Genomic DNA, 23,279 nt, shown 5'->3' on the forward strand with positions numbered 1-23,279 from the left:
TGAGGTCTGCACAACGCATCACCGGGGGCAAATTACCTGCCCTCCAGGACACCTACACCACCCGATGTCACAGGAAGGCCATAAAGATCATCAAGGACAACAACCACCCGAGCCACTGCCTGTTCACCTCGCTATTATCCAGAAGGCGAGGTCAGTACAGGTGCATCAAAGCAGGGACGGAGAGACTGAAAAACAGCTTCTATCTCAAGGCCATCAGACTGTTAAACAGCCACCACTAACATTGAGTGGCTGCTGCCAACATACTGATTCAACTCCAGCCACTTTAATATTGGAAAAATGTATGTAAAAATGTATCACTAGCCACTTTAAACAATGCCACTTAATATAATGTTTACATACCCTACATTACTAATCTCATATGTATATACGGTACTCTATACCATCTACTGCATCTTTCCTATGCCGTTCTGTACCATCACTCATTCATATATTTTTATGTACATATTCTTCATCCCTTTACACATGTGTGTATAAGGTAGTTGTTTTGAAATTGTTAGGTTAGATTACTCGTGGTTTATTACTGCATTGTTGTAACTAGAAGCACAAGCATTTCGCTACACTCGCATTAGAATCTGCTAACCATGTGTATGTGACAAATAAAATTTGATTTGAACTTTGTAGCAACAGTTTGGGGAAGGCCCTTTCCTGTTTCAGCATGATAATGCCCCTGTGCACAAAGCAAGGTTCATACAGAAATGGTTTGTCGAGATCGGTGTGGACGAACTTGACTGGCCTGCACAGAACCCTGACCTCAACCCCATCGAACACCTTTGGGACGAATTGGAACGCCGACTGCGAGCCAGGCCTAATCGGCCAACATCAGTGCCCAACATCATTAATGCCCTTGTGGCTGAATGGAAGCAAGTCCCCACAGCAATGTTCTGACATCTAGTGGAAAGCCTTCCCAGAAGGGTGGAGGCTGTTATAGCAGTAATGGGGGTGACCAACTCCATATTAATGCCCATGATTTTGGAATGAGATGTTCAGCGAGCAGGTGTCCACATACCTTTGGTCATGTGTAGTTTGTTTTATTTATTTTAGGTAGTTTGTATGGATATATCCCTCCACATCTCTTCCGTTTTTGGGGGAGTCCTGTTTCTATCCCGCACAGTAGATGGCGGCATGGAGAGTAAATTGTTCGAACACCAATATACCATTGTAGTAGAAGAAGAAGAAAAAGAAGAGCCATCTTCCCGACCGGAGAGAGTGGAAGAGATGGGAGATTGTTGAGACAATTTTGAGGGACCCCGGTGTTGTTAGAAGCCTCAAAGACACTACCTGGGGACGGTAGGACTACCGGTGTCGGTCGGGGAAAATGAAAGGGGCTTTTCTACAGTTTCCGGACTAGGAGTCATTGGGAACCAGTGCAGTGGCGGGCTCGAGCGAGGAAGCTTTTTTCAAAATACAAAGCAAAGGGAAAAGAGATTCGAGTCAAGGTATTAGCTAACAGCGTAGGTTTGCAATCGAACAAATATAAAACTGACCGTGCATCATTACCGGAGACAGTTGATCTAAAACAGTAAGTAGTCGGTCAAGTTTGACGGCTGTGTAGTTTTTCAAAGGTGTCAATGTAAACAAACACCAAAGCCCTTGTTGAAGCGGGTGGTGTGTACTGTACTAGTAGTGGGGCTTTGAGACTCGGATTATGACCAACGGTAACCTGTCAGAGAGATAATGTGTTGGTAAAACGATTATTCTTTCAAGGTTTCCCTTAAATTATACATTTTACGACGTTTGCGAATGATGACAATTGAGTATTTTTATTTTTCAAGCTAGCTAGTTATTTTAGCAAGCTACTGAGTCTGATTGACCAGGCAGTGTTAGCTTAGCTAGCTGGCTAGTTAGCTAGCATTAGCCAGCTAAGCTCGCTAGCTAGCAAGCAGATCTTCAAGCTTGAGTAGTGAATCTCTGTCAAAGAAAGAATGACATACATTAGCGAGATTATACTTACCAACGTTGTTTTATTTTAAATTAAAAAGGCCTTGCAAGTGTTTGGAACATTTTGTACGGCTGTCTCGAGACGGGTAGTGTATGCAGCACAGCTGATTCGTCAAGAAGGGGAGGTAGGAAATGGTGGAAAACAAGTTGAGTTTGTGTATATTTCATTTTAAGTACAGCAACTGACGTAAATATTTCTGTTTACGAGTTGGGTTAATCTTAGGTAATTGTTTCATTAAAAGTAGTTAGATGGCTAGAACCCTATAAAAATGCCCGTGTGTGACTTGTGAGTGGGGGTCGTCTCCCTCGAAGCACTGCTCAATTTAGACAGTCAAGCAGAAACAGTCCAACTCGAAACTGGGCAGTGATAGGGGACAGAAACTAAATTGTTACCGAACTGGGATCAACTTTCTCAAACGACATGGATATAAGGTGTCTCAGAAGTTATTGCCCTAAATGGCATGGCCCTTGGTAATAAAGTTAAGTAATTGTGTTCCCAAGATTTGCCTCTATTTTCCAAGTACTGAGTACTAATTTGGTACAATTTGTGATGGAAGTATTTTCCCCCCTACAATTGATAATGGATATTATTGTTTTACTGTGTAGTTTGCCTGCAAGACGACAGTGAGCTCTCAGCAGTGTTTTGGTTGTTTTGCTCACCCCTCCCCCAATTTTTACTGGAGACTTGTGGAAGTGTTCATTGCTTCTGCTCTCTTTCAGTGGTGGGCAGCTCTCACCCGTTTTTTCCCCCCTGCCTTTGACGGAAGGCCTTGGCTATTGTACAGTCCACTTGAATCCAGAGTTATATATCCTACAGTGGATGTAATGGAACTAATGTTCGCCGAGTGGGAAGACGGAGAGAGGTTCTCCTTCGAAGATTCTGACCGGTTCGAGGAGGACTCGCTCTGCTCCTTCATATCAGAGGCTGAGAGTCTGTGTCAGAACTGGAGGGGATGGAGAAAACAGTCTGCTGGACCAAATTCTCCTACAGTGAAGATTAAAGGTAAACATGCACTTCACCTTCCATTGTATTATTTGTACTCACATCCTCATTACACTTTTTGTCCTCATTCCCATATTGACCGTTTACCACTTAAAACAACTTGATGCTTGTTGCCAAATATCATTGTGTAGTGGCCAGCATGGGTTCTCCCTTATCTCATTACCTAAAGTGTCTATGATGATGGAGCCAAAGCATCTGAAGGCTTGTCTTGAACCTGAATTTGTTGTTCGTCATTGAAGTCAGTGTTTTTCTGTAAACATTTTACAATACACTCATACATTAGCCTACTTTCAGAAAATTGCTCGGCCTGCACATTATCGTCACTAATTGTAAATTTGAGTAACGCTGTAGGCCTGTAAACAGCTTTGACCAGTGTAGCCTAGTTTGAAATAATTACGTCCTAATTTCAGGTTGATTGTCCTGTCCACGTCATTTGCGCATTTGATAATTTAGTCTTTCAACTAAGTATATGTTACATTTCCCCCAGCATATAGGCCTAGCAAGCTTGTTCTCTCAGAATTAAGCCAATTTGTTGACACTGCACAACAGTCCATATTGCTCAGCTTCTCATTCTCTGAAGAGTCCTCAAAGATCTCTGAACGCATCTCTATGGGACACTATGCAAATAGGAGAGTAGGTGCTGGCTGACAATGTCATTGATTCCTCATTTAATTTATTGGCTGTGATGTCATTGATGTGATAACCCCTTTTTTTTTTTTTTGCAGAATAGTTTCCATAATACTTGCATCATGTCACTTGTTTCTACACCCCCCTCCCATCAACCTCAGGACTACATTATCCCCATAGCCTATTATTGATTTTATGCTTTCTCTACCAAAGCAGATAATGTTGTAAAGGCTTGGTGTAACTTTGTTTTCATTGAGGATAGTGGCATTGGAGTATCGAACACCATTTGAGTCAGTAGACGTCTCGTTATTTTCATGTGTCAAATAATACTATTTGACGCTTGAAATAACACTATTTGATCCGTCAAATAAGACGATTTGACTAATTAGGATTTTGATATGACGGCACGTCACATACATACATTTTTTTAATGTAGTGGTAACACTATCATTCATATTTCATATATCACAATGATTTGCTAGTTTGGGGGGCAACAGGGTTATGTAGCTGGCTATCTTGTTTAGTTTGTTGTCTTATTTCCATGATCTGAAGTTTGATTTCAATAGGAGTACAACAAGTTGCTTCCTAATAGTCACATGGATTCCTAAATATTGAGAATGACTGCAATTTCTGATCATTGTTTTTAGGCTGGTTGCATTGGTGCTAGCTTCCCTAGAAGTTGCTAAAAGCATCTGTAACAAAGCTATTTGTGAGTGACTTTGTCATACTGCAAGCAAAAGTCAATATATTAGGGAGACTGCCTACCTCCAGTCTCCAAACTGTCATAGAGGTTTACAAATTGCTTGACTATTATTCTGTATTCTGACAAGGATGAATCAACTGATTGGGCTGTGGCTGGCAGCAGCAGCAGGCCCACAATAATTTATCTCCTGCCTCTGGGATGGCTGCATGACAGGGAAAATGTTGGACTACCTAGCTAATATTTTAGATCCTGCTCTTATTTCAAAAGCTTACGCAGTTGTTTTCCCATTTAACCGAACAAATTATTGCTTATTACCAACGCGGTATTGCAAACAAATCAATACTGGCCTCAAAAGTGGGTGGAGTAGCTCACTCAGCTGAAAGCTCTGAGTCGGCCTATTGGAGGGCAGCTGGGAAGGGACAAACAGAACGCCAACCCGTGTGGGTTGTACAAGCAAGTGAGGAACCGGTGTGGGAGAACCTATTTATTAGAAGTCTCATCTCTTGGAGTTTGGGGGGAGGGTGTGTGCGGTCAGGCATGTTTGTTTGGGTTTATGGAGTGGTGGGGGAAGGGCTGAGTGGAGTCAGCTGTGGACTGTATAGAGGGCTTTGTCTTGTGCAGGTCATTTACTTCAGAGCTGGGGATTGTGGTTTAGCAATACAAACCCACATTTTATGAATCTACATATTGCTGCTGATCTTGCACAAAAGAGCTGCCAAACCTCAAAACCTTCCCATCTAAAGTCAGTCAAATCCCTCCAAAAGTAAGATCAGTAAAATAGATTTTACTGTAATTTCCCCCCTTGAAGGCTAGCCCATATCTCTCCATCTCCATTGCTCAAAATATAGGGCATGTTAAAGGTTAGGGTTTTGGTCAGGCCCTATGCATCTGTTGTCTCTGATCTTTCTTCCATAACCACAGACGTGTGTGTGTGTGTGTGGCAGTCCTTCACTTTTACACCGCTCTATGATGGAACAGCTGTTTGAGCGTGCCCCCCTGTCCCGCTCTCTCCCGATAGGTTAGTCACTGTGTAACTGGCAGTGGCCGGAACCTTTTACTGCCCATTTGCTGTTGTTACTGCCATCCTCCTACTCTTTCTCTCTATCCCTCTCTCCCTCTATCCTCCAAGGGACAGGTGGGGACTGGGGAGCAAGTGTTAATAGAGATGTAAATCACCTGGGTCTGCTCCCTCCATGGGGTTTTCCCTGTTTGTCGAGCATGAAAAGCTCAAGCCTAGCATCTAATGCCATAGAATTCACACAACTGCCTTGGGCTGAAGCGAATAAAAACATACCTTTATTTTCCCACTATTTGTAACACAATAACACCAGTAACTCAATCCAACTAGCCTGGATAAATATTTATTGTTCAGCAATATGATTTCTGTTTAGTTTTTCTGTTATAGGTTCCTATAATTCAAACTTAAACAGTTGCTAACACTGCTCTTGTGGTGGGTGATTTCATGAGGTGAGAAGATGGCAGTGTGGGTGGAATATCTGTGGTGGCAATACAATACCTACCAGACCTGGGTTCAAGTACATATGTATTTGTTATTGAAATACACTACTTATTTTCTGTGTATTTAAGTATTTTCAAATAATGTGTCCCAAACCCGAAAGTATTTGAAAGTGTTTTCAAAATGATTTATATTAAATAGCCTACTATTTGAAAGTATTTTCAAATTCTTATTTCAAATACTATTTTAAAATAACTTGGTTAAATGCATGGTAGTCTGTTTGAGTCTGTGTATTTTCAAATACTTTCCAAGTGTTTTTCCAAATTTATTCCAATATTCAACAACTTTTCTTTTCAAATAAAACATATTTAAATACTTACTTCCAAATGTCTTTGAAAGTAATTGAAATACTACGGCTGGGAATTGCCAGGGACCTCAAGATATGATATTATCATGATACTTAGGTGCCGATACGATATGTATTGCGGTTCGTTACTATTATTGCGATTTGATGTTCCAAACATATTGCTCACCATGTCTGCTGCAGAGACGAGCGCATGAGAAAAAAAAGTTTTTATCAGTCAGGGAAATAAAAGTGCTGAAAACATGTTGGCTCACTATTTTTGTTGCAGGTATTGCCCGACTAGCGCTAGGTACAGTAACAAATTGTTTTTGTTTTTACAAATCAATATTTGGAGTCAAATATCACTGAAATGCCCTAAAAAGTAATAAAAACCTGGCATTTTGGGTCCTGGATGCTGAATAGCTGAAACTGCATTCCAGCCATGTGTTCAGTGCTTTCAGAAAGTATTCACACCCCTTGAATTTTTCCACATTTTGTTGTTACGGCCTGCATATAAAATTGAATACATTTATTTTTTTTGTCACTGGCCTCTACACAATACCACAATGTCAAAGTGAGAGTTTTTATTTAAATTTTTAAAAAATTTTAATGAATAAAAAATGAAAAGCTGAAATGTCTTGAGTCAATAAGTATTCAACAAGAAAGGAGGACCAAGGCACTCTTCATATAATTACTTAAAATGCCTTTTATTAGTATGGCATGTTCAATAGAAACAAAGTTTTTAATAAATCCGACGCGTTTCGGCTGCATGGCCTTCGTCAGGGAGTACAAAAAAATAATACAATGTCCTCTTTTGAACAGCTTTTCCAATTCGCCCTAATTAGCAGAGGGAGTGGTTACAAAATAGATTGGACACACCTAGTAAACAATACTATACACATTAAAAAGTGAAATACTGAGGCTATGTTATAAAAATACAACTCCAAGCTAGAAGTATCAGGACACTTAGAAAGGTAGTTCTACCCTTAAATATGCCTGGGGAAGTGTCAAGAATAAGACAGCAATATATTCCATAGTACACTAGAACACAGCAAAAAGTATTCAAACCCTTTGTTATGGCAAGCCAAAATACATTCAGGAGTAAAAAATGTGCTTAACAAGTCACATAAGAAGTTGCATGGACTCATTCTGTGTGCAATAATAGTGTACCATGATTTTTGAATGACTACCTTATCTCTGTACCCCGCACATAGAATTATCTGTAAGGTCTCTTAGTCGAGCGGTGAATTTCAAACACAGATTTAACCCAAAAGACCCAGCAGGGAGATTTTCCAACGCCTCAGAAGGGCACGTATTGGAAATGGATAAAATAAAAAAGCAGACATTGAATATCCCTTTGAGCATGGTAAAGTTATTAATTAACCTTTGGGTGCTGTATCAATACACCCTGTCACTACAAATATACAGGCATCCTTCCTAACTTAGTTGCCGGAGAGGAAGAAAAACACTCAGGTACTTTACCTTTGGGCCAATGGTGACTTTAAAACAGAGTTGAATGGCTGTGATGGGAGAGAACTGAGGATGGATCGACAACATTGTAGTTACTCCACAATACTAACCTAATTGACAGAGTGAAAAGAAGGAAACCTGACAGAACAAAAATATTTGAAAACGTGCATCCTGTTTGCAACAAGGCACTAAATAATGCAGATTTTTTTTTTGCAAAGCAAATGTCTTTTTGTCCTGAATGCAAAGTGTTTGGTTTGGGCCAAATCCAATACAACAGATTACTGAGTACCACGCTCCATATTTTCAAGCATGGTGGTGGTTACATCATGTTATATGTATGTTTGTTATCTTTAATGACTGGTGAGTTTTTAGGATTAAAAAAGAAAGTTGTGCTAAACACAGGCAAAATTCTAGATGAAGCCCCGGTTCAATCTGCTTACCACCAGACACTGAAAGGTGAATTCAACTTTTAGCAGGACAATAACCAAAAACACAAGGCCAAAGCTACACCGGAGTTGCTTACCAAGAAGAACGTTAATGTTTGAGTGGCCAAGTTTCAGTTTTCACTTGACTTAAATCGGCTTGAAAATCTATGGCAAGACATAAATGTTTGTCTAGCAATGATCAACAACTAATTTGACAGAGCTTGAAGAATTCTTGAAAAAAATAATGGCCAAATATTGTACAATCCAGGTGTGCGAAGCTTTTAGAGACTTACCTAGAAATACTCACAGCTGTAATCGCTGCCAAAGGTGATTCTAACATGTATTGACTCAAGGGTGTGAATTCTTGTGTGAATTACATTTTATCTGCATTTCATTTGAAATATTTGTTGTTGTTATGGGGTATTGTGTGCGTGGATGGGTGAGAGAAAATATTGTTAATCCATTTTGAATTTGGCTGTAACATAACAAAATGTGGTATAAGTCAAGTCGAAGGAATACTTTCTGAAGGCACTGTATATCAGACTACATACCACAGTATGAGTCAACTACTTGTTTACTGTTCTATTTATGTTGGTAACCAGTTTATAATGGAAATAAGGTACCTCAGAGGTTTGTGGTATGGGGTGAAAATACCACTGCTGAGGGCTGTATTCAGGCAGTACCCAAGTCTGATACCTGCTATTGAGCCCTTTGGTCCTACATGTCCATCTCCATGAAAACCAAGGTGTAGCCCCCATACCCTGCTATGTTAGGAGAGGAAATGAGGACGGAGTGTCAGCTGAGGGTCAGGGCTTTGTCTTGGGTGTCTAGTGGTGGTGTGCTCGGCCTGTGCTGGGCCTCAATTTATTTTCTAATCTGAAGAGAGGGTCATCACTAATGTTTTCTTCAATTGTTTGAGGGACAATAAAAAATGTTCTGCATCATCCTGACAAAGAGGAGTCATATCCTGCCAAAACTTGTTTTGTTATATTGTGTAGAGTGCATACCTAGCCTGACAAATTCCTTTCTTTCAACAAAAAAAATCTGAAATGTATTTGTCAGATGTAACAATATATTTTTGTTCTTGGACTAAGTCTACACTATTACTATTATTGCAATGGTCATCGGAATTGTTAAGGTTTTAAAAATTTGAATAAATGCAACAGTTGGACAATGGATGACGATTCTCCAAACTTTTTATTTTTTATAGTTCGACAGGAATTAACTGAATTACAGCATATAAAACATTTTACTGGCAAGGACAAGTAATCAATAGAGTTCAGGCATTGTGTTGGGAATTGAATACATTTTATTATTGTATCAGGTAGGCTTGGGCAATATACCGTATACCGGGGTATTTCGAAATACCGACGCTATGATATTCAATACCACATGTGGGGGTGCGTGCTACGCCACTGCGTATAACGAAGTTAAGTATAACTATAAGAAACCTAAGATGTCATAAATTATCTAGCTCAGGGCTCCAAGCTATATATTTGGTCTGCTAACTTGCTAGATGTCAAGATCAAGCTTCTTGGTTACATCAGAGACATGAAAATCTGGATGCTGCCCAACCCTAGTATCGGGTATTTTTGTGACGTTTTGTGTTAAAACAAAACCTTTGTGGGTTGGTTTGCATAAATACAATGGGTGTATTTGCATATATATATTTTAAAAAAAGAACATAAATGGGTGGAATAGGGCTGCAACCACAACACTTGCTCTGTCTAACCTACCTGCACTCACATGCGCTGTCTAGACTGCCTCATTAATTACGGTTGTCATGTTCTCTTGCATAATTCAACAAGTTTGACAGGGTAGGCAGGGTAGCCTAGTGGTTAGAGTGTTGGACTAGTAACCAAAAGTTTGAATCCCCGAGCTGATAAGGTACAAATCTGTCGTTCTGCCCCTGAACAGGCAGTTAACCCACTGTTCCTAGGCCGTCATTGAAAATAAGAATTTGTTCTTAACTGACTTGCCTTGTAAAATAAAGGTTAAAAATAAAAAGTGTGCCAAAAGCAGGATACCCTCAGATTAAAAGTTAACATGGTTGGCTCTTTCACCTATCAATCAAATGTATTTATAAAGCCATTTTTACATCTGCAGATGTCACACAGTGCTATACAGAAAGTCAGCCTAAAACCCCAAACAGCAAGTAATGCAGATGTTAGAAGCAGGGTGGCTAGGAAAAACTCCCTAGGAAGGCTGGAAGCTAGGAAGAAACCTAGAGAGGATCCAGGCTCTGAGGGGTGGCCAGTCCTCTTCTGGCTGTGCCGGGTGGAGGCCAGATTGTTCTTCCAAATGGACAATGACCCCAAGCATCCTTCCAAAGTTGCAGCAAAATGTCTTAAGGACAACAAAGCCAAGGTAGAACTGAAAAAGTGTGTGTGAGCAAGGAGGCCTACAAACCTGACTCAGTTACACCAGCTCTGTCAGGCGGAATGGGCCAAAATTCACCCAACTTATTGTGGGAAGCTTGTGGAAGGTTACCTGAAACGTTTGACCCAAATTAAACAATTTAAAGTCAATGCTACCAAATACTAATTAAGTGTATGTAAACTTCTGACCCACTGGGAATGTGATGAAAGAAATAAAAGCTGAAATGAATCATTCTCTCTACTGTTATAAAGTGGTGATCCTAACTGACCTAAGACAGGGATTTTTTACTTGGATTAAATGTCAGGAATTGTGAAAAACTGAGTTTAAATGTATTTGGCTAAGGTGTATGTAAACGTTTGACTTCAACTGCAAGTGTTGAGACACTTTTCAGATGAAGCTTTAGTGTTCTTAGACATTCAGTGGAAAGACAATGTATTCCATTATAGCCCATTTCAGCCAAGTTCCGGGGTGTTTTTGACAGGTCATTACAAACATTTCCATGGTCGTAATGCTAACGGGTAAAAATGAGAGGCACAAGCAAGAATATGAAAGCAATCAATCCAGTGAGATTTAAGTGACAAGTGGATTTTTGCACTCCTCAAACACATGAAATAGATGGCTAAAAAAGACATCCTCAGGTGGGTGGGACATGCGCATGGCAAATTATTCTGTGACTAAACTACCTGTCAGGCCATTGTGTTTGCATGTCTGATGTCGGCGCCTGAAATACAAGAGGTAGGATTAAGATTGTTGGATGGATTGCAGTGCCGTTGCCTCATGAGTTTTCATTAGCATACGTCTCCCTGATGAATTAGATTGCAAGGCTGCAATGGCAATTCAGATATTACTGATGAAGATTTACACAGTATTTGCACATTTTATGGAAGTTGGCTGTGCTTGTTTAAATTGTTTTTTAATTGTCAGCTCTGCAGTCCTAGCCAGCTGGAAATGGCGCTGTTTCTGGGTAGGCCTACAGTACCAGTCAAAAGTTTGGAAACACATGCTCTTTCATGGGTTTTTCTTTATTTGTACTATTTTCTACACAATACTATGAAATAACACATATGGAATCATGTTTATGTTTTACATTCTTCAAAGTAGCCACCCTTTGCCTTGATGACAGCTTTGCACAGTCTTGGCATTCTCTCAACCAGTTTCACCTGGGATGCTTTTCCAACAGTCTTGAAGGAGTTCCCACATATGCTGAGCACTAGTTGGCTGCTTTTCCTTCACTCTGTGGTCCAACTCATTCCAAACCATCTCAATTGGGTTGAGGTCAGGTGATTGCGGAGGCCAGGTCATCTGATGCAGCACTCCATCACTCTCATTCTTGCTCAAATAACCCTTACACAGCCTGGAGGTGTGTTTTGGTCATTGTCCTGTTGAAAAACAAATTCTATTCCCACTAAGCGCAAACCAGATGGGATGGCGTATCACTGCAGAATGCTGTGGTAGCCATGCTGGTTAAGTGTGACTTGAATTCTAAATAAATCACTGACGGTGTCACCAGAAAAGCATCCCCACACCAAATCCACCATGCTTAACGATAGGAATCACTCATGTGGAGATCATCCGCTTACCTACTCTGCGTCTCACAAAGAGACAGCGCTTAGAACCAAAAATCTCAAATTTGGACTCATCAGACCAAATGACAGATTTCCACCAGTCTAATGTCCATTGCTCATGTTTCTTTGCCCAATCAAGTCTTCTTCTTATTGATGTCCTTTTAGTAGTGGTTTCTTTGCAGCAATTCAATCATGTAGGCCTGATTCACGTAGTCTCTTCTGAACAGTTGATGTTGAGATGTCTATTACTTGAACTCTGTGAAGCATTTATTTGGGCTGCAATCTGAGGCTGGTAATTCTAATGAACTTATCCTCTGCAGCAGATGTAACTCCTGGTCTTCCTTTCCTGTGGCGGTCCTCGTAGAGCTTGATGGTTTTTCGACTGCACTTGAAACTTTCAAAATTCTTGAAATTTTCCGGATTGACCGACCTTCATGTCTTAAAGTAATGAAGGACCGTCTTTGCTCTTTTGAGCTGTTCTTGCCATAATATGAACCTTTTTGGTAAAATACCATCTTCTGTATATCACCCTTGTCACAGTACAACTGATTGGCTCAAACGCATTAAGAAGGAAAGAAATTCCACATTCACTTTTAACAAGGCACACCTGTTAATTGAAATGCATTCCAGATGACTACCTCATGAAGTTGGTTGAGAGAATGCCAAGAGTGTGCAAAGGGTGGCTACTTTGAAGAATGTCAAATTTGTTTAACACTTTTTTGGTTACTACATGATTCCATATGTGTTATTTCATAGTTTTGATGTCTTCACTATTATTATACAATGTAGAAAATAGTAAAAATAATGAAAAACCCTTGAATGAGTAGGCGTGTCCAAACTTTTGACTGGTACTATATATGTTTCTAGTGCGTTTTATTTTTAGCGACTCGTTGTTGAAGCTGTTGACGCATGCTGTATCTGGAGAAGGGGTGGTGTGTGTTCAGGACCCCCAGGAAACCTAGACTCTTCCTTGGCTGACAGGACATTGCCTGGCTACCCAGACTCCTTGCTTCGGGCCAAACGCTACGCCACGCCCACAGATGTAAGTTTCTTCTCCACAATGTGTCTGGATCTGAGTACCTCCCTGAACGTTCAGCGAATGCGAACACATTTGGGGCCGTCTGATTGGTCCAGAAACCGATGGGTAAATGATGAGACACGTGGGTCGCGTTGGTTTAAAAATTTATCATTTGCTTTGATACTCTGATTGGTTAGAGACGATCCAATTGCTGATGTACAGTGCCCCTCGTCTCCACAAACAACTTCAATGATTGCAGTCTCAGACCTAAAGTATGTAGTGAACGATAGCAGCGGAATCATTTAGTGTGAGCCATCAGGCTATACAGGAGGGGCTGCAGGTTTGGCAGCTGTCCTGCTCTCTGATGACGGAGACCAAGGGAGCTTTAAAGTCCTAAGTAGGTCCAGTAGGTTTTCCTGACCACGTGACATGACTTGTAACAGGGAACCCCAACGTTTTTTTTCTCCTAACTAAGGCTGATGGTTCTTCCTGGTTTGTGTCAACTGTGGAGACTTGCACCAAGGCAATGTTTTTGTCAACCGGTCAAAATAGTTGACTACAACCCTCCCCATCCTTGATAGGTTGACCATGGCTTCTGACCATGTGAACCACAGCCATCACAGTTGTTGACATTATTCAGACTGCTTTCTTTCCTCATATTGTTGATGGCAGGACAAGTGAGCCTGGAAACAGCTCTGTGTTTGTAAAGTTAGAGACCCATATTTTTCATGGCAGCCCTCATTGTCCTTCATACGAGTTCGGTAGATTGCTAACTCTACACTTTACAAAGCATACACACTTCCCAGTTTCTCCGTAGTGTCTCTCTTTCTGTCTTATACACAACACACACACTTACGGCCGAGAACCATAGAGCATGGTAGGGCGATGAAACAACAGAGCCCCATTAATTTTCGATCGATGGGTGGAAGCGAAGTGGGTGGTTGGGCAATGCAAGCATGGCGAGGGAGTGTTAACAGGGCAGGACCTAAGTTGTGGAAAGTTGAACTTTATGCAAATACATTGTGATATCGCAGCTGAGCTTGACCAATCGAAGCTCACTATAGCTTCCAGCCACTACTGGATTGACTGTTGATGCCTCCACATGAGGGTGAAGCTAGCGTGGCTATTCAAATTTCAAGCTAATAGTGGATCCCTACTGTTACACACACACACACACCAGGACCCTTTTTCTTATTCACCTTCCTTCTATCTGTGTGGTGTGTTTGGGTGAACCCTTGGGAGCAGAGCCCAAAAGGAATTACCATTGTAACATGGGGGCACACAGTAGATTTCTGTTCTGTTTTATTCTGTCTTACATGCATTTTAACACATATTCCCTCTGGCACTCACTCACTCACTCACTCACTCACTCACTCACTCACTCACTCACTCACTCACTCACTCACTCACTCACTCACTCACTCACTCAATGTTTGGTTCTCTGTGTCTCTCTCTGTGTCTCTCTCTGTGTCTCTCTCTGTGTCTCTCTCTGTTAGATGGTCAGGTCATCCCTCTGGTGGAGCTATCAGCCAAGCAGGTTGCATTCCACATCCCGTTTGAGGTGGTGGAGAAGGTCTACCCTCCTGTCCCTGAGCAGCTGCAGCTCCGCATCGCCTACTGGAGCTTCCCAGAGAATGAGGAGGACATCCGGTGAGGCTGGATACACACACACACACGTTTGTTTTCCTATCCTTGTGGGGACCATAACATTTATTCCCATTCAAAATCCTATTTTCCTTAACCCCTATTTCCTAAACCTAACCCCAATTGTAACCCTGAAGTCTAAAATAGCATTTTCTTTGTGGGGACTGGTGAAATGTCCCTACTTGTCAAACTTTTACTTGTTTTACTATCCGTGTGAGGACTTGTTACCCACAAGGATATTAAAACCAAACTGTACACACGCTCTGAAGTCTATCTGAGATTGTCTCGGATTTCCATATGTTCAGAGATATCTGGAGACACACTGATCTTTGGGATTGTTGTTGAAGGTCCAATGCAACTGTTTTTTTTTATCTCAATATCAAATTATTTCTGGGTAACAATTAAGTATCTACTGTGATTGTTTTCAATTAAAATTGTCCACGAGAAAAATCTTTTTAGCACAGGGAAATTCTCAAGTAAGAATTTTGCTAGGACTGTCTGGGAGTAGTCTAAATGAGGGGAAAATTGAAAATAAGTTATTGGCAGAGGTTTGGAACGCTTTCTTATTTGTCTATTAACTAATTTACCGCATGGTGATGTCAACATGGAAGGCCAAAACTATCCTGCGAAAACAGGCTGAAATTTCAGCCAGTCTTTTCAAACAGCTCTTACACTAAAAGGGCATTATCTTATTTTTCACAGATATTATTCCAACCTCATAGTGTGGAAATATGTATAAAACATAAAATAACATTTTGGACTACACTGGGCCTTTAAAGGATGACAAGGAAATGAAATGGCATGAGTCTTATTGTACATCGTACTCTCTCTGTTTTGAATCCCATTCCATTTCAGCTTATCACACACCCACTCATTTACATTTACGAAATCACTCAGAACATTCACTCACGCCAAATACTGGGGACCACTCACACATTATACAAATAGCTATCACTTCTTCAGAGGGGACATAGTATTTGGAGAAGTTAGTGTATCTTAATTTTTCTCTGATCTCATCCCCTCTCTCTGCGGTTCTCCCTCTGCAGGCTGTACTCGTGTCTGGCTAACGGCAGCCCTGATGAGTTCCAGCGAGGGGAGCAGCTGTACAGGATGAGGGCTGTCAAAGACCCTCTGCAGATAGGTGAGCAGTGTCCTTCACCTAATTCCACCACAGCTCTAAGACAACAGCAGCACGGAAGGCTGAACTCTCCAAACATCCAACAAACCTCCATAAAGTTGTCCTGGTCACATATTGGCTAGGCTTGTTCCACAGCCCCACACTCACTTTGGGTTTCAAAAACTAGTTGTGCATTTATCTAGTTGAACATTTATCCCAGGTCGGATGCTGTTTTCACCTCTGTTGCGTCGGAATCCGGGTGGAGCCTCTGCATATCTCTGCTCATCCCAGATGACTGGATTAGAGCAGCCGGCCAGGGAGGCAGGCAGGATGTGTGGGGATTACATGTGCTTTAATGGCCCTAAATGGTCCAAACGGAGCCTCACTCACCAGTTCTAACAGATAGAGCTCAGTCCGCGCCATGCCACTCTCACCGCTCATCACTAGGGCTTAGAGTTTTCCTGACCCTGTAACCTCTGACAACCTCCACTACTCCACTACTCTGGTGGTGATAGGCTACCACTAGGAACCAGGGTTTTTTACCGGTCAGGGTATGTGGCCATACACTGATCAATCGCCATTGAGTTTGCCAACCCTCTGTTCGTTACTAGAAAGAGAACTTGATGGAGCGTAATCGTGTAGGAATGTTGCTGTTGTACTGTGCCATTTAGAACATTTATTAGGTCAATGAATGAAACCACAGAGGTGAAATATAGTGCATAGACCTGCTATTACATGGACCACTTCAATGGGCACAGCACATAGGATTAACTACAGGCCAAGCAGCCTGCCTGAAATCCACTGAGCATTCTACATAATGATTGTGTGATTCATCCATTACACTCAACATCACTGAGATGCCAGCTAGGATCAGAAAGTATTGCAGTGAAATGCCCCCTTTTCCACTGCTCAACATTCGGCTTGGTGATTAATGCTTATAAGTTATGTTAAAGGCAATTCTGGGTAGCTGAAAGCCAATATCTAGAGATATAACCTTTCCCACTGTATTAAACCTTGGAGGGGCATATATTAGCTTTTTCAAATACATTATGAACCAAGGGGTCTGATTCAAATGTTTACAACCTTTTTGAAAGCAAGCGCTTTCTCTTTATCTGCAGTGTGCGCCTCATTGTTTTCCTGCGAGCCCAGGGTATGTCAGTGCTGTATTAGGTTAAACACATTAGAGTTAATTGTGAGGTAATGGAAACCATGTCTCCCTGTGGAAGTAGGAGGGGAAAGGAAGTAGGTTAGAGGTGGAGGAGGAGTTGGAGACTGCCAGGTAGGAGCAGAGAAACTGGAGCAGGCTGGCTCGGCTGACTGAAGGGGTCCTGTTATGTTGAATCTGGAACAGTTACTCTGAGCCGTTCCTCTACTCCCCCACCTCTCCTACCCTCCCCTCCTGCTCCCCTCCTGCTCTGTGCCGGCTCGGGCTCACCAGGAGAATGCTGGCTGCTGTCCATTGGGTAAAAGCTTTTGGGCAACGTCCCCCTCTCCCTCTTTTTCCTCCTATCTCCTAGTCTTTCCATGTGCATGGAAATAACTGCCTTTCATTTCCTGTCTGGCAGCCCAGGCTCAGGACGCATTACAGCACTGCTGCTGCAGTGTCGGCCATCACCCTAAGAGTTCCTGCCCCTCTTTATCATAACACTGTATTTCTCATTCCATTGCTCAAGTCTCATTGTCCAACACAGACAAATAGATGGATGTTACAGAGCAGATATTATCCCCTCTCTCTTTCTTTCGCTCCCTCTTTCTCTCTCTCAAAGGTTTCCACCTCAGTGCCACCGTGGTGTCGCCCCAGGCTGGCCAATCAAAAGGGGCGTACAATGTGGCTGTCATGTTCGACCGCTGCCGCATCACTTCCTGCAGTTGCACCTGTGGAGCCGGGGCCAAGTGGTGCGCCCATGTGGTGGCCCTCTGCCTCTTCAGGATCCACAACGTGAGTTTAGAGTACAGACACAACATGAATTACACCGCATTACCACATGAAAACACCTATACACCTTTGTGCTGCAATTATTATAGTACAGTATACATGTGAGTTAGTGTAGTACTGTGATAACGGTCAATTCCATTTCAATTTAGGAACTTTTACTCCAACCCAGGTACAGACACAAGCCATAGCCTATAGATGGGTTGACAACGTCGCAACAATTATTTGTGTGCAACTCCGAGTTCAAAGGCTCTGTGTTGTTGTCATAGATTGCTAGCAACAAGGACTAGAAGCTGTTGTTTGGTGAATTGTAGATGACTTGTTTCAGCTGGTTGTATTTGTTCTTAACACCTCAAAGCAAGACATGGTATTTTGATGCTTGTCACTTCTATGCTAATATGGCTAGGGTTAGCTAGACAGCTAACCAACAACTGTAACAATGTATTTGTACAACCAACAAGTGCTTCTTGGGCAAATGTATTTGTTTTTTCCAAAACATTTGCAGACGAAATATAACTTATTTACGCGTCGTAGTAATAATGTAATAATCCTTTGATTTGTAAGCCAACCCTGTCTGTTTTTAAGTCGTGGTTGCACTTATATCGGTTTTGTTGGTAAACACCCCTACCGTCTATATAACACATTACTGTTCGAATACATTGTATGTATTCAAATAGCCTACAGATTTGCTGTATATATGTACGGAATTGTCTATCTGTGACTCAAAGGGTGTAAGAGAGTGCTGAGGCACTATGAGTGTGTATGTGTGGGAGGCTCTGATGTCTTTGGGTGGAGGACTGTCTGTTCTCTACTGATATCACAGTGTAGGTGGGTCTTGCAAGGTCTGAGTGTGTGTGTTGGCATGAACGAGTGTGTGGGCTCAGTTCAGCCTTTGACGTTATGTTCAGATGTTCTGAGATCATATGATCCCATGGCACTAAAAACGAATTATGCCATATGATCAGAATCCAAAAATTACATTGATCTTAAACTCTGCAAATCCTCATATTTGTTTTCCACTGGGGAACAACCCAATCTCTCTCTTTCTGTCTCATTCTCTCTCATTCTATGTAATTATCAGTCCAGGAGAGAGCCTAGTCTCCCATAGCCATACCCCCTGCTGTGCAGGTCTTCTCCCACTTACGACTGTCAGCTGTTCTGTGGCCGTGGCATGCACACACACACACCTCCATAGCTTTCTTGTGACCTTTTATCAGGCGTACATGGACCCTCATTAACCATTATTGTATTGAATGGAATTGAATAGCTGTAAAGTAATTAACATCTCTCAGGCCCAGATGGCAGGCCGGCCTTTTCACCCTCTCTGTGAAAGTGGATATTGAAAACCTGTCGCCCGAGGTGACGCCATTCTCGCAAAGCCATGGGGGCTATGTTATGCTTAGACCTTTCCAGTTATTCAGTCCACTTACTTGCCATAAGAGGTGACATTTTGCTATGACAAAAGAGCGATGCAGTAGTCAAAACAGATTTAATCACTCCAAATACTTAGCAGGGAATGCAACAGTTGCCACGTCCCTCTCATGGGTTGGACATCAAATCATGAGAGGTCTTCAAAGGAATGCTGCTACAGGTATTGTGAGAAATACAGACCCACTAGTGCAGTTTTTTTGGGGGGGTTGTGTTAAAATGGGGAACCGTAGGGTGTAGCTTTGAAATAATACATTATTAATAACCATTTTTTTTATTTCCTGAAATTCCGTGTCTCCTGAGAGCATGATCACACGGTGTGTCAGAATATAGGCACTGTGCTTTCAACAAGAAGTTGTCTAAATGTGTATCTTCTCAGACATGCATCCACAGACTGAACCCACAGGTCTGTCTTCCCTGTTCCTCTCAAGGGCGCTTGGTCACATACAGGCACGCACACACACATACAGGCACGCACACACACATACGCACGCACACAGTTCAACTTGAGTGTGCTCAATTAGTTGCACATTATGAAACCACTCCAGAAGAACCATGCGATAAATACCAAACACACACACACACACACACACACACACACACACACACACACACACACACACACAGCACAGAACTCTTGACTGTTAAGTGTGTAAAGCAATGCACATTGACACCCCTAAAGAACTGATCCATCTGTTATAACCTCTGACGATCTCAAAGTATTTTATTCTGAAATGTTTTGGTCAGAGATCAGCAGAAGATCGTCACTGAAAGGTTGGGGGTTAGGGTGAGTGTGTTGGCAATGGGCATATCTGCTGCTGATGTATAATCCTATTAATGAGTTTGGAATGGGGAGAGGCTATACGTCTGGTGCCCAAATGGATGACATTTGTCTGCCAAGCAAGAGTCGAGTGGAGATGAACGGACTCAGTTCAGTTTAGCCAGTCGTCCCGATGAGCCCTTCCCAGCAAGCTAGCTAGTTTATTTTTGTGGCTAGGAACTTCGGCGAGAATTTGGAACTTGTCTATCGAAATTGGGACCTGGGAGTGTTTAGAATCATTCTGTTTTTATTGGAGTAATTGTTATGTTTATTTTTTAATTATTTGAATATAACGTAAGACATTAATTCCGTAGTTGTACATTTTCAGGTGAAAATCACGACAAATGTTGCGCTTTAGCTGTCACCCTGGCCGTATATTGGCTAAACTATCTAGCTACTTCCCTCTCCTTACTGCGGCAAGCGGGAGCGAAGGACACTGTGCCCCGTGTTGCCGGTTTTCAGCTCAAATATCCCCATTGAGCAGAATAGGCTGTATCACTGTGACATCCATATGGTTACTACCAATACGTTATTTCTCATGTAGGCTGCTATCCTACTCAAAATAAAATGAAGTGGGATGGAACAAATTGGAGATGGTGACCAATGCTAAATGTTATTTCTCCCTCGCCCTTCAAAATACACATCACTTCCTTTCATAAGTTTTAACGAGCACCATGCTGTTGCCAGCATAAACGAAGGGCATATCAGAACGACTCTCGACTCTCAGCTGTGCGACACACTTCATCCATTTAGGCACCAGGCATGTCCGTATAGCCTCTCCCCATGAAATGTTCTTTAGCAGGCTATTAGAGCACAATCATGCCGCTGTCCCTCCCTATCTTGCTGTTTGTGCTATTTACCCTAAAACATACTCGGCCCATCATCATTATATCATCCCCTCTGTTCCTTTCTCTTGTCTCCATCCTGGGCCAGGAATCCCAAGTGTTTCTGCTCACCACACAGTAGTAGCAGACCACCTCTCTCTCTCTTTCCCGTCTCTCTAGTCTTATTTTAAGGTGAGGTATATTATAACCACTTTCTGTTGTAGTGGTGTCTTGTACTGTATGACCCCCGAACTTGAAGTTTGTTGCACACCTACATTTCAGTTTATATTTTAATTCTCTGCATTTAAACTCAGTGTGTGAACAGGAAACCGAGCAAGGTGAGATACTAAATGTACACTAATACCTGTCACTCCTTTGTTTGTCTGCCAGGCGTCTGCAGTGTGCTTGCGAGCCCCCGTGTCAGAGTCCCTGTCCCGGCTGCAGAGGGACCAGCTGCAGAAGTTTGCCCAGTACCTCATCAGTGAGCTTCCCCAACAGGTCAGACTGTCGCACCACACTAACTGGTTAGATTATCTGCTAGCTTCACTTCAGGAATAAAGGGTTTGCTGGGTATCTCAATGTGGAGGGTCATCATAACTAGGAGGCAAGTTCCAACCACTGAAAGTTACATTCAAATGTATAAATTGTATTAGCAAAGCCATATATTGTGCATCGAATCCTAGACACATTTCTCAATCCCTTTAGGCTCTTCAAAAACATTTAGATAATGTTGTTTATCTACTGAAGATCACCAATAGTTGCAAAAATACATTCAGTTGAATGTGTGAACAATGTTGTCCTACCTCCCAGTGGCTAGGTCTGTAGAGGTAGCTATGCTCCGCCTGTAACATGCCCAGTCTCAATACTCCCTTTGTCTGCCCCCTGTGCTACTGGGATAAAGAACACACAGTAGTTGCATTGTCTCCTTATGTATTACAGTCACTAGTGCAGTGTTGGTCAGTGTAATGTTACTCAGCTCTAAGGCCAACTGTATTTCTTAGCTGTAATTAGAGCCTTGTGTTTAAAACGTAGGATTTAACAAGTAGCCATGAGAAGCTATGCCCCAACCCTGAAACAATGGCGAAACTCATTGTCATAACCTATCATTAATGGATCTGAAACAGATTCTATCATACTCATTAAAACTGATCTGTTATTTTTCTCCTCCAGATTTTGCCCACAGCCCAGAGGCTTCTGGATGAGCTCCTGTCCTCCCAGTCCACAGCCATCAACACAGTGTGTGGGGCTCCCGGTACGCCCTGCCAGCCTCCATTTCTGTTTGTCTCCTGCAGGGGGCAGTCTCTACTTATCTCTCACAAGGGTTCATAATGTGATCGGAGACGATGATAATGAGTCAAAGTGCTGTGTATTGTATGGGGTGTAACTCACCACATCCGCCACCAATATGAGATAGGGGTTGCGTCCCACGCCCACAACTGTAGATAGTACAAATGGTAGAGAGATGCCTGAGGGCGTTTTGCTCATTTGTATATATGTGTGGTTTGAGCATGCTATAAAGTGGTTCAGATGGCCCTCACATGACATGTTTCCCAATTATCAGCTTAAATCAGCATCTTGACATTTCCTGTATGTTTGTTGTATTGCATTTCTCTGGCTTTGTGTTTACTCCCTGTCTCCTGTGTACAGACCCCACTGCTGGCCCCTCAGCCTCTGATCAGAGCACCTGGTATTTAGATGAGTCTACGCTCAGTGACAACATCAAGAAGACTCTGCACAAGTTCTGTGGCCCCTCTCCTGTTGTCTTCAGGTAAGACAGAGACTGGCATAGTCAAAGGCAACAGGTATATTAAGGAGATGACGCAGGTAATGTGTGGAAGTATACTTGCTAACCCGTGTGTGTGCTCCCTCTCTCCCGGTGCAGTGACGTCAACTCCATGTACCTGTCATCCACGGAGCCTCCGGCGGCGGCAGAGTGGGCATGTCTGCTGAGGCCGCTGAGGGGGCGGGAGCCCGAGGGGATCTGGAACCTCCTTTCCATCGTCAGGGAGATGCTCAAGAGGAGAGACAGCAACGCTGCACCCCTACTAGAGATCCTCACTGAGCAGTGTCTCACTTATGAACAGGTAACCCACACGTTACATACATACTTATTCACACATGATAGGACAGAGGTGACTGTTCTCTCCGCAGATCATTGGCTGGTGGTACAGCGTGCGTACTTCGGCATCCCACAGCAGTGCCAGCGGGCACACGGGGCGCAGTAACGGGCAGTCAGAGGTGGCAGCCCACGCCTGCGCCAGCATGTGTGATGAGATGGTCGTTCTGTGGAGGCTGGCTGTCCTAGACCCCACCATGAGCCCTCATCGGTGAGGTCACTTCCCTTTCTTTCTGTCTAACACTTACTTAGCCTTGGTTTCCTACATCAACTAGATCTATGTCTAATACTGACAACAAAGAAGCACTCCTGTCTCTCTTACATTCAATTAAATTCTCACTTTCACAACCCATCCCAAGTCTATATCTGTCTGCGTTGGGTTGATATACACTCTTTTGAGGCTCTGTTAAGTTCATCTGGTTAGAGCAGTAAGTGTTTGGGACATTGAG

The 23,279-nt window shown here is 42.4% G+C and overlaps 1 protein-coding gene across 10 annotated transcripts in view; it reads left to right on the forward strand.

Moving 5' to 3' along the window:
• The first annotated feature begins 1,179 nt into the window (after positions 1-1,179).
• The window catches only part of zswim8 (zinc finger, SWIM-type containing 8), a 33,519-nt gene continuing 11,419 nt past the window's right edge, over positions 1,180-23,279 (forward strand). For 8 of the 10 annotated variants that reach the window (XM_052498519.1, XM_052498525.1, XM_052498524.1 and 5 more), the window contains exons 1-9: positions 1,180-2,962; positions 14,445-14,598; positions 15,639-15,733; positions 17,476-17,648; positions 21,105-21,212; positions 21,885-21,966; positions 22,362-22,482; positions 22,597-22,798; positions 22,866-23,041. In XM_052498519.1, the coding sequence (XP_052354479.1) occupies positions 2,785-2,962; positions 14,445-14,598; positions 15,639-15,733; positions 17,476-17,648; positions 21,105-21,212; positions 21,885-21,966; positions 22,362-22,482; positions 22,597-22,798; positions 22,866-23,041 (1,289 nt within the window). In that variant the 5' untranslated portion in view covers positions 1,180-2,784. The remainder of the gene's footprint in view (positions 2,963-14,444; positions 14,599-15,638; positions 15,734-17,475; positions 17,649-21,104; positions 21,213-21,884; positions 21,967-22,361; positions 22,483-22,596; positions 22,799-22,865; positions 23,042-23,279) is intronic. The other 2 variants (XM_052498521.1, XM_052498522.1) reach the window with 2 other exon arrangements.

The sequence above is a fragment of the Oncorhynchus keta genome, chromosome 36 (genome assembly GCF_023373465.1).
Source record: "Oncorhynchus keta strain PuntledgeMale-10-30-2019 chromosome 36, Oket_V2, whole genome shotgun sequence".
Taxonomy (NCBI): Eukaryota; Metazoa; Chordata; class Actinopteri; order Salmoniformes; family Salmonidae; genus Oncorhynchus; species Oncorhynchus keta.